The sequence below is a fragment of the Pollicipes pollicipes genome, unplaced genomic scaffold (genome assembly GCF_011947565.3).
Source record: "Pollicipes pollicipes isolate AB1234 unplaced genomic scaffold, Ppol_2.1 Scaffold_7262;HRSCAF=8765_pilon_pilon_pilon, whole genome shotgun sequence".
In the NCBI taxonomy this organism is placed as follows: Eukaryota; Metazoa; Arthropoda; class Thecostraca; order Pollicipedomorpha; family Pollicipedidae; genus Pollicipes; species Pollicipes pollicipes.
This window is the reverse complement of record NW_023597055.1, coordinates 8,807,262-8,822,548: the sequence shown is the minus strand read 5'-3', so window position 1 is coordinate 8,822,548 and position 15,287 is coordinate 8,807,262. Positions and strand designations below refer to the sequence as shown.

At 58.3% G+C, this 15,287-nt stretch overlaps 1 protein-coding gene across 2 annotated transcripts in view; it reads left to right on the top strand.

The window, feature by feature from the left end:
* LOC119114280 (rab11 family-interacting protein 4B) overlaps nucleotides 1-15,287 on the top strand; it is a 47,978-nt gene that overhangs the window by 21,156 nt on the left and 11,535 nt on the right. For both annotated transcript variants that reach the window (XM_037238477.1, XM_037238478.1), the window contains exons 6-7: nucleotides 12,400-12,438; nucleotides 14,639-14,753. In XM_037238477.1, coding sequence (XP_037094372.1) covers nucleotides 12,400-12,438; nucleotides 14,639-14,753 — 154 coding nt within the window. The remainder of the gene's footprint in view (nucleotides 1-12,399; nucleotides 12,439-14,638; nucleotides 14,754-15,287) is intronic.

The following is a 15,287-nucleotide window of genomic DNA, read 5'->3' as shown; positions in this document are numbered from 1 at the left end:
GTGTTGATAAATTGTCTGCGGGGTGAGGGAGTACCGCCGACGCCCTTTCCCGCTCCTTTAGTCATACACACGCCGCGGTGTGCGCTCCAGCAGCACTGTGAAGGTCTCGACGAGGCCGCTGCCGCTCTAGTCTGGCGCTTTTAACGCTGACTTCCAGGGTGGGAGCCATCGGCAGCCTGCCGGCGAGCGGAGCCGTCTCGATGAGGGGTTGTGGCTACACCCCCGATCTGGCGGGAGCCTGCCGGCGGGTGGAGCTGTCTCGATGTGGGGTTCCGGCAGGTGGAGCCGTCTCGATGTGGGGTTGTGGGTACACCCCCGGCTGAGCGGCAACCTGCCGGTGGGCGGAGCCGTCTCGATGAGGGGTTGTGGGTACACCCCCGATCTGGCGGCAGCCCGCGGCGGGCGGAACCGTCTCGATGTGGCTACGGAGTCGCCTCGGGGTGGCTACACCCCCGGCTGAGCGGAAGCCCGCCGGCGGGTGGAGTCGCCTCGATTTGGCTACACCCCCGGCTGAGCGGCAGCCCGCCGGCGGGCGGAACCGTCTCGATGCGGCTCCGGAGCCGCCTCGGTGCGACTACCCCCCCCCCCCCCCCGCCGAGCGGCAGCCCGCCGGGGGGCGCGTGCTGACGGACGTGTACCGACAAGGCTCTTCTGGTGTGAATCTGTCCGGCGCCCGGCGACGGCGGCCCGTAGAGAGCGGCTCGCGGTACATGTCAAACAGCGTCTTCTGCGAGAGCAGGGAGCGAGCGAGCTCGTGGCGGAGCGCGCGGTTTGAGGTGTGAACGGCCTGGAGAACGTTGCTCGGCCGATCCGTGCGGCGATCGAACAGGCCTGGCATGGCGAGCGCACGGCCGGGTGTCGGTTTTGGCTCGGCTAAGCGCCAGCTGTCAGCGACGCTGCAGTCCAGGCCAAGCGTGGGTCGTGGCGCAGAGCATCAGCTGATGAGTCACCGCCCGTGGCCTGCTCGCCCGGCGCCGCTGGCTCGCAAGACCAGCCTGAGAACGCTGGCCAGGTGGGCCGAGAACCTTCGTGACCTGGCGAGCAGAAGGCGGGTCGGTGAGATGCCTCTCAGATAGTTAGGGGCACTCGGAGGCGCGGGGGGGGACGGTGCGTGGGAGGCTTTCTTGGCCGGAGGCGGCTTTCGGGCGTCACTCCATGCGCCGGGCGGCAGCTGCAGGTGTTCAGTACCGGACTTGCGGCGTTGGCGAGAGTGTGTGCTGGACGACGTGGGTGGGGAGCGGCGCAGCATCAGGCGGGGACGTGCAACAAGAGGTCATCTAACACTCGGTGAGAGCTTTTGATCGGAGATGGACAGGAACCCCGGAACCCGCTGCTAAAGTGGGGCGGCAAAATAGCGGGTTTTCGTCTTACGTGCATTGCAAGCACCAAGTACGTTGTCTTTATCAGCCGTGGAACATTTATTGTTTTGTCCATCTCCGTTTTTTTGTCCAGTGTCCATTTTCGGTTTTGGGCATCGCGCTCATCCGCTTCACAATCCCTACATTGCACAAGCGCAAAGTAATCACTCACCGCGGGACGTGCACCTGGCACATCTGCTGGATGGAGGACGCTGATGAGCCAACCGCTGATTGCTGGTCAGCCCGAGAGGTCTCGTGCAAAAAAGAGAAAAGCTAGATTCCACTAACCGGCACATCCTGGTGCATACCGTAGTGCCGGCTGACCTTGGGGTGTGTGCTTGCCACATACACCTGCGCTGTAACATACACCTAAGCTGTAACATACACCTACGCTGTAACATACATCTACGCTGAAACGAACATCTACGCTGTAACATACACCTACGCTGTAGCATACATCTACGCTGAAACACACGTCTACGCTGTAACATACACCTACGCTGTAACATACACCTGCGGTGTAACATACACTTACCCTGTAACATAGATGTGGCGTACATTTACGCTGTAACATGCACATACGCTTTAAGATGAGTGGTATGGTTGAATCGTGCGTTTGTGTAAAAAGGCTTACGTTTATATGTCACGTACGTGATATATGAATATGCGCCGCGTATATGTGGATATGACGGACTTACGTATATGTGTATATGATGAATAAACGTGTCTTTTTGGCACGTTTATCTTAACACCATATGTATAGATGAATGTGCAACTTTCTCATACCTTACATACGCATGCATCGTATACACACGTAACATATGTACTTACCTGTGCGTATGTCACTTGTACACACAGTGAGCCCATTTCTACAGCCGGTGTTGTGTGCAGCGCCCGACCATAAGCCCGGCTGGCGCGTGCGCTTCTCGTGACAATGGCGTTTGTTTTCTGGCGGCGCGAGCCTTGACCCACAGTGCGCGCGAGGTGACCCGGCTGTGGCATGTGTCGGCAGCCGTGACCTCGGCCGGGGGGAGGGGAAGGGGTGTTGTCTGGCCGTGCCGCATGAGCGGATGTGAGCGCGGCGCGGGTGACATGCGATGTCGTCACAGGGGCGCGCCCAGGGACGGGGTTGGGTAGGTGGTGAGGTTGAAGGTGCGTCCGGAACGCTGAAAGGTGCGGCGGCTGAGTTGGCTTCATGGCCGGTGGAAGCTCACTGGCGACGGCGAACTCTCCTGCACGAAACGCACGTGCTCTGGAACACCATCCGCGCCTACGCCCAATGTCACCAGTGGCGTGAAATGCTTTCCCCGGCTGAAAACATGCACGGCGCTGTTGTGGCACGTACCCGCGGCGTGAAGACATGCACGGCGCCGCGATGGCACGCACGCGCTGTCTCCAGCGTTGTTGGTCCGACTGCGAAGCGTGCGTCAGCCATCCCGATGTATGTGTTGTGCTACAAGCACGCGAGTTCCGACACCTTTGCTCGTTATTTTTACGGGGGGGGGGGGTGATCAATGGGAGCGCTTGATCTACTCTGTGTCACGTTTGGAAGCTCACGCGAGACGTTTGTCGTGAGCTTCTGCCGTGTCCGCCTCTCATTTCCGGTCTGTTTCCGTCCTCTCCCTGCCCGCCCGTGGATATTTCCGGTGCGCGCTCAGCAACGCATGGAACAGGACAGGAGACACCAGTCCGACGCGAGCTGAAGCCCAATCCGCACCGACCTCGCAGCGCGCCGGTACGCGCTCGGCAATCCCAATAAGCCGTCAAGCGAAGTTGTGTCCCAATGTCGCCATGTCCAGCCAAGGCCGCCTACCTCGGCGTCGACAGCCGTGACGACGGGCACGCGATGAAGGCTGGGGCGTTGGTTTTTGCGGCCGGCCCGGCGGCCGGCGGAATCCCGCACCTCACCACGCCCGCGCCGACCACGATCGCCGCGCTGACCTCCGCTCGGTCACCGCCTGCGGTCGGGTGGGGCGCCTGTGGCGGGGCTCCGCTTACCCGGCGAGGTTCGTTGGGTGGCGGCGGCGGCGCTGCGCTGGTCACGACGGGTGGAAGCGGTTGACGCAACCGCCAGTCGAGCCGCACTGGAATGACGCTCGAGGCTTCGTCGAAACGGCTCAGTCGCCTAGACGTTTGAAGTGCTCGAGTGAACGGTTCCCATCAGCCCAAGGCCCCTAATGAACGGTAAGGGTTCTCCATCCTGGCTCGTCAGGCATGCACGTTTCAAAACGGTCGCGTTGTGAGATTTCGGGAGGGTCATCGCGTCTTTTTCTTGTCGGCAGATGGGGGGGGGGGGGGGGGGGAATCTCGACGTTGTGTTGAGATGTGTGCACGATACACACTCTGACAAAAGGGGTGTCTTGTTGGCAGTGGAGTGCTATCAGCGTTGTGTCGGCATGGCTGCACCGTACACAGTGACAAAAGGGATGCAAATCTGCCTTGCGTCGAAGTACAGAGGAACGAAAAAGGACTGGGATCATGCTGGACTTAACCTTGGCCAGTTGTCGCGATTATGTCGACTGAGACACAGAGATACGAGAAGGGCAGCGGCGGCGGCTGGATATTTCCTTGACGTGCTGTTCCAGGCCAAATCACTCGTTGATCAATCGGTTTCGTTGGCACTCACGAATTTCCTGCAGCGGAAGAATGGCAAGGCTCTTGGTCGGGTAGTTTCCTCCTCGGGAAACGTTATCTTCGATGTAAAATGTCTCGCGCTGTCCGACATGCAGACAAACACATCGATTGAGATCGCCATGCATTCTACGCTGGTCTGCATGCTCTGCGCGTTGTTTCGAGTCAGTTTCGGGGAAGTTATGGAGCTCGCGTTCTGAAATGCAGACGGCAACGAAGGATCCGTTCCGCCCTTGTTGGCCTATTCGGTTTGGTTGGTCTCCATCGTGTCCCCTCGCCGACCCCAGCGTGCTTCCACAGCAGCTAGAGCGCTCGTCCCACGCCGCCTGACGGCCGCCTCGGGGTGGCCCATCGGTGCCCGGCACCTCAGGTCTCGGGGCCGACAGTGGGGCCGCGGCTGGGGGCGCGCGCGTCATGCCCGCCTCATGAGCCGCGCAGCTCGTGTTTACCGTTTCTCAAATGTTTCCGAGGCCAATTCGGCGTGCCATTGTGACGGCCAATTTGCGGGCAGACATTTGTGCAACGGGTCGGCATGACGACGGAACCCGCCGAGCGGGACCGCTATCCGGTGTCGGCCGAGGGTCTGGCGGTGGTCGCAGTGGCTAACGAGGCTGTCACAAGAAGGCTGTCTGCATTGTGGTGTTGTCCCTCGGCGTGGGTAGCATATGATACTTGATTTTAAAGCTGACGTTGCGACCTTGAATGAGAGCGGATTAATTTGTCTGCTTTGCTAACTATTGTCGGAGCGATATTTTCACACGACCTAAGTTGGGTTAGTTTTGGCAGAGATAATGGCAGAAGAGCATTATTTACGCGTCATTTTAGGTTTTGTAATGGCAACATTAACCATTGAAAATGACTGGTGCTAATTGATCTTGTTCTTTTCTTTTCTTGGGTCATGAGATATTCTTCGTGGGTCAGATGAGCTCGATCAGCACGTATGCAGTCTAAGATCGCGAAATTTAGGCCAGTTGCTGTGACAGGCGGTCATCTTTCTTGATCTGATGTTCTAGTGAACTACATCTGATATTATATTCAAGAAAACGCTTCGCCAGTAAATGTACTGTCGTGTCATATAAAAACTATATCCACCAAAGAAATAAGTTATCTGTATAGAAATATATCTGTTGTAGTCATATGGCATCTTTTTTCGAGCTGGTATTTCTGAACGCTTGAGGTTGGTGTGTAAGTTTTATAGGCAGCAGAGCTCTGCGGATACCTGCCATGAGGAACGCATAGGGTCTACTTGTGTTGGCGTCGTACTCGTGCTTTCTCGTACCTGCGCAGCAAATGAAAGTATTGGCTGTCAGTTGGTGGTTTTTCCGTGGTTCATCGACTGTCGTTGAAAAGCTCACTGGAGGGGGGGGGGGAGCACAACTTTCTCTGCGTTCTAAGAACCATGACATTGGAAATTGTTTTCTCCAGGTGCATTTTCGTTACTGACGTTCAGGTACATAACAGTTAAATTGACGCCGTGTCGTCAGCGTGGAAGAAACGGCGTCATATGGCATCGCGGTTTCCTCTGGAATAATTATCCCGTCATACCATCATCAGAAATTATCCGTCTTACTGCTATATAAGCAAGGGTTTCCTGCCCCTTAGAGAGGTAGAGGCCCGCGGCTATCCAGAGCATCTGAGCGGATAGGAGGGGAGATTCCCTACATGGTCTCCTGGCTGCGAGGATCATTTCAGAGTTGTCTCCGGGTGAATGAAATGTGTGAGTGAACGCTCCTGCTGACAAAGGGTCCGGCGCAGTCCTCTACATATAGCTTCGTTCCGTTCTGAATTATGACATTATAGGGGCGATTGCTTCGTTGAGATAACAATGGGGAGGCAATTACATATTGTGTTTGTGGTGATCGGAATGTTCAGGCATGGCCTTGACATGGTATCCGCCAATTATCGGAGTGCTTTGATCTTAAATTTACGCGCCGACGATCTTATTGTGATTGGATGCCGGTATCTAATATGATGGATGTCGGCACCAATATGATGGATGCCAGCATCTGATGCGATATTTCGTGTCAAACTCGTGGCGCGCGCATCATACTCTGCCTTACAGAGTCCAGGGGAGCCGGCAGGAGCAGAGGCGGCGGCCACACCGAGCACGTGTGGTCTGGTCTCGCCGCTGCGCAACACGAGCGGAGACGACCTGTCCCCGTGTAGCGCCAAGGATCACCGCGCCGCTGCGGCGGCGCGTCAGCAGAAGCCGCCGTCGGATCCCGAACGGCGGCGCGGGCCGGGTCAGCGGTCCGCAAATGTGGTCCGGGTCAGAGGGCGGCGCCACGGCGCCGGCGGCGAACGGGGCCCGGTATTTAGAACCCCGGCGCAGGCGGCCGTTTCTGCTGAGCGCCCGCGGCGATGCCGCCGGGCAGAAGGCAGTCGGACGGCTTCTGCTGCGGTGGAGCCGCCGGCGTGGTAATAATCTCATGCGGGCGCTCTGGCAGTGGCGAGGCTGCGGGAGGGGAGGGACGTTCGCGATTCTGCGGCCTGGAACCTGCAGCGGCAATGTTATGACCCCTGGGTGCAGGCTGATTTATGACGCAGGCCTGATTTATGACAGAGGCCGCGGCGTGACCACACCGGCTGGGGCGTCTGTTGCTCGACCTTTGGCCGGCGTTTGCCGCGCCGCGCCGGTCGTGTCGCTGGCATCAGCGCCTGGGCCGTGCCGGCTGACCTCAGCTGTTGCCAGATGAGCGTGTAAACACAGCTGATGCAGCTGGCGCCAGCTGTTGCCAGACCAGCGTGCGAACACAGCTGATGCGGCTGGCGTCAGCTGTTGCCAGATGAGCATGTAAACACAGCTGGTGCTGCATGGGATTGCGGCCGAACCGGCTGACGTCACTGGCAGCCAGATAGGCATGTAATCGCAGCTGATGCTACATGGCATCATAGCCGCTCCTTTGTCGACATTGGATAAACTCGCGCAGCCGGTGGAGGTGCCTCCTGCAGATATAATCGGCTGGGATTTTCCAGCATTCCAGTTTCTCCGTGTGCGGTTTTGACTGCGTGATGGTCAGCTGTAGGTTCGTGGGTTTATCGTGCAGAGTTGGGAGCTAAACCCAGCGGGGTGCGGGCCTCCATGGACCGCATTGAGTCGTGGGTACCCGTATGGAATGGGTAATGACTGGGTTGGGTAAAACAATCCGGGAAAACTACAGGTGTGGGTACGGGTAAGGTTTTCGCACAATATCTGATAGATACGGCAGGAAATACAACGCAGCGGATGGTTGGTTAGCCATAGCTGCTTTAGTCACACTTATTTAGCAGTTATCAACGCAAAGCGGCAGGTCCATGCGTAAACATTCGGGACACATTTTTGTCACCTGCAACTAAGTCTATAGACAAAAGCCTACGGGTGGGTGCAACTGATTAGCAGTGGGTAGTGGGTGAGTTCGGACACAGCACCTTGACGAGCGGGTGGATCGGGTAAAAGAGATCTCCCGCGATGGCGCCGAGACAGAGGCTCAAAATCGGATGTCGACGTCCAGTTTTGAGCCCCTCCGTCTCAGGCGTCGATGGAAGAGTGTTGGGGTGACGACGGAGCGCGCGGTCAGTCCGAGGACTTCACCAGCAGCCCCCCCCCCCCTCCCCCCCCCTCGTGGCGTGCACCGTGCAGGCCTGCTGCTCTCAGGGAGCAAGCGTTTGCAGCCTTGCGCGGCTTTGTCGACATTGGCACGCTGCAAGCGGAGCAATACAGGGCGGGCGCCAGGGGAGCGCGTCACGCTCCCCGATGTGTGTGATGGTGACTGGTGACGTCACACAGCCGATAGCGAGGCGGTAACTGGCCCCGGCTGGAAACTCAGCCGCTGGTGTGACGTCACAGCCGATGGCAAGGCAGCAGTTGGCCACGGCTGGAAACACGGCCGCTGTTGTGGACAAGCCTGCCCTCAGGTCTCCCGGCCTGCCGTTCCCATTCCATGGGAGTGGGTTTGTGTGGTTCCTGTCGTGTCCTTTTGTACCCTTCTCCTCCCGTCCTGATGTTTTCAGGGCTGCGGTGGCCCAAATCGTGCCGTCTTTGCATGTGTCCTGTTTAAATGCACGCCCTCCTGACCATTTACGCCTTCCTGACTCACGCGGGCCCCCGCCACCTCCATGACATCATGCCCCCCTGTCCTCATGCCTCCGAATCTCTTTGCACTCTTACTGTTCTTGACCAACCACCTTCTCTGTCCCTGACCTATTCTTATAAACCCAACAGCGTGTGCACGTAAGAACACATTGTATTTTGTACGTGTACCATAACTCCCCAACACTTGGCTTAGATACTCTAGCGGCATTACTTCTGGTGCTAGCTTTAGGTCATCGCGGTTTGGCAGCCCTTTATGGCACGTCCCATGCGGCAAGCGCGAAATCGGAAATACCTAGGAAACTCTAGAGATCTTTTTGTTTGTGTCACTTTCAGCGATCGATGGGTGCATTCCAAGGTCACCGACAACGTGCCTTCAAAACTATGAGCGGTGTGGTCGGGTAACGATGCGTGCCCGGAGAGGAGGCCCGCTACGCTTACGCCCGTGGTTGCCTTTGGACGTTCGGTCGACGGCAGTCGCTTGCCTCACGGCCGGCCGTGGGCACGGGCTGAACAGGCGCTCGGATTGCGTTGCGGATACTTTCATCTCAGACCATTCACGGGAACCGCCGCCGAAAAACGTTGCGTCATCGGACTGATGTCACGTGACAAGCGCTGGTCACGTGACGGACAGCTGATCGACCCCCCCCTCCCGTGCGTTGACGCGGGCGGTGGCCGGCGGCAAGGTCCTACGTATGGCGGGTTCCGTGTTGGACGGCTGGGGCGGCGGCAGTACGAAAACGGCTGTTTGTGGCATGGAGATATCCGCTTGGCCGGACTCAGCTGTTATTCGCTAAGGCATGTGACTTTCGCAATAGGTGCGGAACGCCTGACGTGTGTCGTGTCGCTTCACTTGTCGCTAATTGCCGCGTCTGCAATGTCGCTGTCGCGCCGTAGCTGAAGACAATACTGTGAACGATGGCCCGTGCAGGAACGATTGTTGGCAATGCGTTCAGCGGGAGGGGATGTTGTTTCGCTTGAAACAACATACGTGTTCCTTACTGGGAAATGGTCCAGCATAGGCCGCTGACCAGCGAATGGCTGAATGTTTTGCGATCATGGCAGGTAACCACGTCGTAAGGTACGGCCAGATCATCATTAACGTGACGTTGCTGTCAAGTGATCGCGTCGTTTGCCCCTCCCGGTTCGCCGGCCCCTATGGACGCACGCAGGATTTTACGGTGGATTGGGGAGGGGGTAAAGCTTTTTTAATGAAACCCAGGCTAAGCGCGCTGTAAAAGCGTGCAATATATTGCAAAAGAACATCTCATGATCTCGATATTATTTGTTAACGGCCAAGATTTGATCACGTGCATATTAATACATGCCGTAAAATTGGTAACGGGCGTGCCCACGAGGGCTGCTACATGCGTACGCCCCTTGCCGGCTGCGGAGCGCAGCGAAATACACTCCTCTCCATCAAACTGCACGCCGATCAGAGACACGCGACGGTCCCAACAGGTGGCTGGCTGGGAAAGTCGGCTTGGCCCTCCGTCTGTAGAGAGCCGAGAGTACGCCGCCGCTATGAGCCGTGGCGGCCGGGCTTCCAGCAGGCGTGGACAATGGCGTATCTGGCCGCCAGTCTGACCGCAGGGCCGTGCTGACGCGGGTTGGCCAGGCACGGCGGGCTCGCCAGTGCCGCCATCTAGCAGCCGTTTTGTTGGTTATGTCGACGGCGGCGGTCTGGTTTCGGTTGCACTGCCTGGTTGTCACACAAGGAGCAAGGTACAGGTACAGGGTACAGGCGGTACAGGAGCAGTACAGGGACCCACGGGGTGACGGTACAGGGACCCACGGGACGCCGTTGTTCCCCACCGTTAGCGGAGGTTTAAAATTACCCGTATCAAATCACCCCTGGTAATGGCGTTGCATGAACAGAAACCAGGTTAAAAATGGCGTTTGCCCCGAGCTGAGCTGCGTTGCCGGCGAGACGGCTCTGACTTGATCTGCGTGCCGTGTTCTTTTCCAAGAGCTCTGGCTGGTAATCTCAGCTGACCTCGGGGAGGGGGTCTGGCTGGTGCATGCAGGGAAGAGGACCTGGGGGGTCGGGCTGGCGCATGCAGAGGTCAGGAGGTGGATGGAGCCCGGCTAGTGCATGCAGAGAAGAGGACCTGGGGGGGGGGACGGCTGATGCATGCAGAGAAGAGGGCCGGGGGGGGGGGGAGGCGGCGGCTGGTGCATGCAGAGAAGAGGACCTGCAGGCACCCCGTGGACCTGCCCGCATTTGTGCTCGCGTCCACTGCAGCGCCCAGCTCGTCTCGAATCGTTCATCGTGATCGATGCACGTTGATAGCTGGTATAGCCGGGACCGCCGCCGCTCTGCCCGCGACGGCAGTGCAGAGGAGAGAGGAGAGGAGAGAGCGTGATGAGAGAGCGTGATGTCGCCGAGGCCTGGCGTCACGGCGGCGGCCGGGGCCTAATCTGCGGCCGCTGTCGCGAGGCCGGCCATTATCGTTGGCAGCCGGCGGCCGTAAGTGGAGCTGTGGTGGGACGCCTTGAGCGTAATGACGGTCACTGTCGGCGACCATAAACAGGCTTCTGACGGTTTGGCTGAGGCCTGCTATTGGTTGAGCGTGCGCTTAAATATAGGTGTCATTGGAAAAGAACAGCACGAGGGGATATTTACCGGGTTGAACAGTATAGACGTGGAGTTTTAACATTTGACTGGGGTTTTTTATTCAGCTCTCTCTGTGGATCAAACAGATGCGGAGCATGGTCAATTGGCGAACACAAATATGATGCCGAAAGTAATTCATTTTCCAATGTTTTGAACTGGGTCGCAAATCCGGTTACATTGACCGACTAATTGCGCAGCCGCACGAAAACATCGGAGAGCTGCGTTCGCTCCTCAGTTGTCGTCCTTGAGTTGAGTCGAAGCCGCAACCTGCCGGACTGGTCTCGCCCCTCCCCACTCTCCTCCCACGTGCGCTGGCCATCTCCTGTGGTCCTCGATGTCCGGTGGCGAGTCTCCCGGCCGCCACGCGTCCGGTCCGACAGTCCGGACGCTCGTCTGGCGCACGAGCCTGTGGTCGGGAGCAAGGCGACGGTCGGTCCCGGGGCCGTGGCCTCCTGTGGGACGGCGTTCGAGCGGTGGCGCTCCTCGGCGTCCTGCGGTACGCCCCAGCAGCCCGCCCCAGCCGGGCAGACGGCAGCGCTGCGCCCGCCGTACCGGCTCCGCTCATGCGGGCGGTTGGCGTGAGGTGGGTCGGACTGAGCGCCTACGCCCCAGTCGACACCAGCTGGGAGCGTTGTCGGTGGTAGCGGCCCTGGGCTGGTGCCGAACTCCGCAGGCCCGCCGGCGCGGAGTGCGTCACGTCTGCCGCAATCGGCGCCGTACGTATGCGGGGCCGCAGCGCGCCACAGCACGGCGTTCTTGCCCCCCCCCCCCCTCCCCCCTCCTCCCTCTCCATTATTACAGATGATCCGCGCGAAGGCGAGCGTGCGCTGTCGCTGTGACGTTGCCCAACTGCTGATCGGTCCAGGTCGGCTCACATTTCAGTGCGGCTCTTGATGGTCACACGCTGCGCGGCGTGAAGCGGTCTGGATGAAAGTGTGTGTCTTTTTAACAGGCGGGACTGGAATCGTGGCCATCCTGTCATGGTTTACTGGGCCCGGGCTCTGTGCAGCCGAGCGGGACACCACTAAATGGTTACTGCCGGCTGTGCGGCGCGGCTCGCCCGCACCGGCCTGCGTAGGTGGCGTGCGCGGTGGGGAAGTCTTGAACCGGACGCCGGCAAACGTGTTTGGTAGGAGTTTGGCAGTAGGAAAGGAACAAAAGCCGCTGCGAAAGGTTGCGTTCCCACGAAACATCGAGACTGGGAAGAGCTGTGCTTTTTTGTTTGCATTCTCGTGTCGCCATTGCTGCGTCGCAGAAAGGAGGGGATGAATGTCCCAAAGCTGCGGGATCGATCAGCCCCCAGAAGCTGTCCCCCGCCTCCCGAGCACCGTCACAGGTGTGTCCCACTTGAGGATGTGGCGGCACGCTGCCGAGGAGCGCTGGTCAAACCCCTGCGCGTGCCTCGCCCCGGAGACGGCAACCTGGTGCACGTAAACGCGCCGAGGAACAGACAGGCTGCGGGAGAGGTGACCTTTAAGCACCAGTTCTTCACCTTACTGGGTGAAATAGGCTGTGACCAGAATGTGTTTACTTACCGCTCGTGTCACTCGTGGTGAAGGCAGGCATTTACCTTGACGGTGGCGAGGGCGGCGCCCGCTGCCCTGCAGAGCCGACCCGGGCCTCTGATGTCATATCTCAGCAAGCCGATCGGAGAGCCGACCCGGGCCTCTGATGTCATATCTCAGCGAACCGATCGTGGGCTGACATCGGTCTCTGTGTTGCAGGTCCAGCAAGCGGCCCGGGGCGCCCACTGGCCTGAGCAGGTGAGTCTGGCTTCACGGACCAAACGGCTCACACTGTCGCGTGAACAGCGTGGGTCGCGCCTGTCTGTGTGTGGGGGGGAGGGGCGGGACACGTGACGTGGACCAACGTTCTCAACACGCTTTTCTTACTTAGTCCACACTCCACATGTGTTACACATGTTGCCGGGCGTACACATCGTATTGGTCACACGCTGCTCGACGCATGTCACCTGCGTCACACGTTTCACATTAGTCACACGCCTCACATGCATCACGTGTACCACACAGGAAACCCATGGTGAATGGCACCTGATTCATGAAATGTATAGAATGTATCGAGCTGAGATCTGCACGTTAGCCTTCCGCAGCAAGCGAGCGGGCTCCGAGCCGCGTGAGCGTTCTTTTCCTCGCCTCGCAAAAATGCTTGCCATGTCGGATGCGTTGACTTTCCTAACAAAGGTATGCGGTTAGTGCACGGGTCCGGATGTTGTTCGTGTCAGTCATTGGAACAACGTTGACGCCCCATGACAGGCCGACATGCTGTTGATGTGCACGGTGGGTGTGATGTGTGACGGACACCGCTTGGTTGAGCGTGCTGATTTCGGCGCAGCGGCCTCTCCGAACGACCGTCCAGAATGGCCTCAGGCGCGGCGGTCCCGCGTGGTTGTGGCAATGAAATATGTGGGCATTCTTCTCTCCGGCTGCATTTCGGACGCTTTTCCGATTCCGTGATTCGGAGAAAACATTTGCGCAGGTGTGGGACCTGCCTAATGCCCAGGGGCCTGCGGTTGGACGCCAGCGCTCCGTCCCCTATAAGGCCCGCCGCCGCCTGAGACCGGGCCGGAGACGCCGAGTTCCCGCCCGGTTCTCTCGACTGCAGGATCTCCTCGCGGGGTTAGCAGTCACACAGCCAGCGGATCGGCGTGTAATGTCAGCTGTCGTAGCCGGCCGCTGATCCGGTTGATCCCCGGGGGGTGTTGTTTCGCCCCGCTGTCGCCACCGCGAGTCTCGCTGCAGGGAGCCTCCGACCGCGGGGAGACGCTGCAGGTGTGGGCTGGACGCGCTGTGCTCACGTGGGTGGCGGGCGGACGTGCTCGGCGAAGTCCCACGGGTCGTGACATTGGTCGTCGGTGACGTGGTGAACAGAGAGATTTCCTCTGCCCTGTACGGAGTGTCAAGCCACGGGTGTGGCGACAAGTGATCCGTAGTTTGTGTTCCATTTCAAGAATGGCCCGAACATCGAAACTTCGCGAGCGTTTGGTTTTTTGTAGGGCTATTGGGTTGCAAAAGAAAGCTTTTGTTTCGTTGTTTTTAGTGAGGTTAGCTAGAGGAAGTAAGTTAGATTCGTTCAGCCATCGATAGCTATTCCAGAGCTATGCTAATGACGAGGGAGGGAAGCGCAGGCCAGGAATGTGAGGATGCTCGGGCGGGACCGCTAACCAGGGCGACCGCGAGGTGTCCACTCCTGACGGACGGCCCTAACGCGCGCCCGGTGAGACGGCCGCTGCAGAGGTGTGGCACCAAGTGGGAGCTGCGAGACGGGAGCGTTTGTAGAGGAAAAAATGAGATAGTTGGCTACGCACTTTTTCAAGTCGAGCCAGTCGAGTAATGTAAGATGTTGTATGCACAGATAATGCAGGCGATGCTGGCTAGTACGTCTTACTCAAGCACCCTTCCCTAGACAGCGCCGCGCTCGGTCGGGCCCGACAGCAAACTGAGCTGTGGACAAAGACCAGTGACCGCAAAGGGAAGTGGGCTTTGATCCGGGTAAACGAGAGCATTTACCCGCTAACGTGCTAATGTTTTTCTTGTGCCAGTGCGTTAGTTATGTGGTCGCCTACTGTTCCCGTCGAAGTTGGGCCTTAACGTATCAACATCACAGTGTGGACGGACGGCTGTTTGCCGACTTCGGCGCAGGGGTCAGCTGTGTTCGAGTTGGAAATGATTTATATGACGTCACCGGACGGTGGAAGTTCAGGGACAGGCGTCAGTCGTATCGTTCAGAAACCTAGGTCGCCCGGTCAATTACCGAACAGGCTGTATCTGATTCACTTCGCTCGGATCTGCGTTGTTTCAGGTGCGTAGTTGGGCATGTGGACAATGTGGTGGTGAAATAATAGCACTGTAGCTTACGTTCGCTGCCACCAGGTGCACGCCGCCGAGGTCGCAAAGCACAACACAAGTGTACGTTGGGCTCACTAGATGTCTCTGTCCGTTTCAGCCCCGTGTTCCGAACACCTAGCTTTAATTCATCTGGTCGTAGCTCCAACTGTGATGGAGAAGACATGTATTCCGACATCTCAATAGAAGATGATGTCAATGATCTCAATCATAAGGTAAGTTGGTCGCACCCAATTGTGTACATATGCTGTGAAAAATATTCGTTCTGATTCCTGACCTGGGAGAATAATTAGTTTCCGTCTGAAACTAGACATTGCCAAAAAAACGTGCTCATTCTTCCGCTTCGCCTCGGCCGGTCTTCTGCGCCAGGTCGTCATCCAGGGCATGCACAGCATGCGGTGCTGAGCTCGACTCACTGGCCAACCAAGGTTCGGCCCTTTGACCCCTCCCACCGCCCGCCGCGGCCGGCGAGGACGGTAGGCCGCCGCTCGGTCCCGGGAAGTATCTGCCGGTCTGCGTGAGCTGCGGTTTTGAAGGCACTAAGGACATCACGATAGCGTGGTCTTACCTCATCGCTTATCTGCGATCAAAATGCGTCGGCGAGTTCGGCGGCGCATAAGCTTCTACGTTGACCTCCTCGGGGACCTCCTCAAATACTGGCGCGATCTAAGTGGGCATACTCGAGCACTGTCTACCTCCTGTAGCGCTTGCTGGCTCCAGCGCCGTAACAAGGACCCCTTCTACCCGGA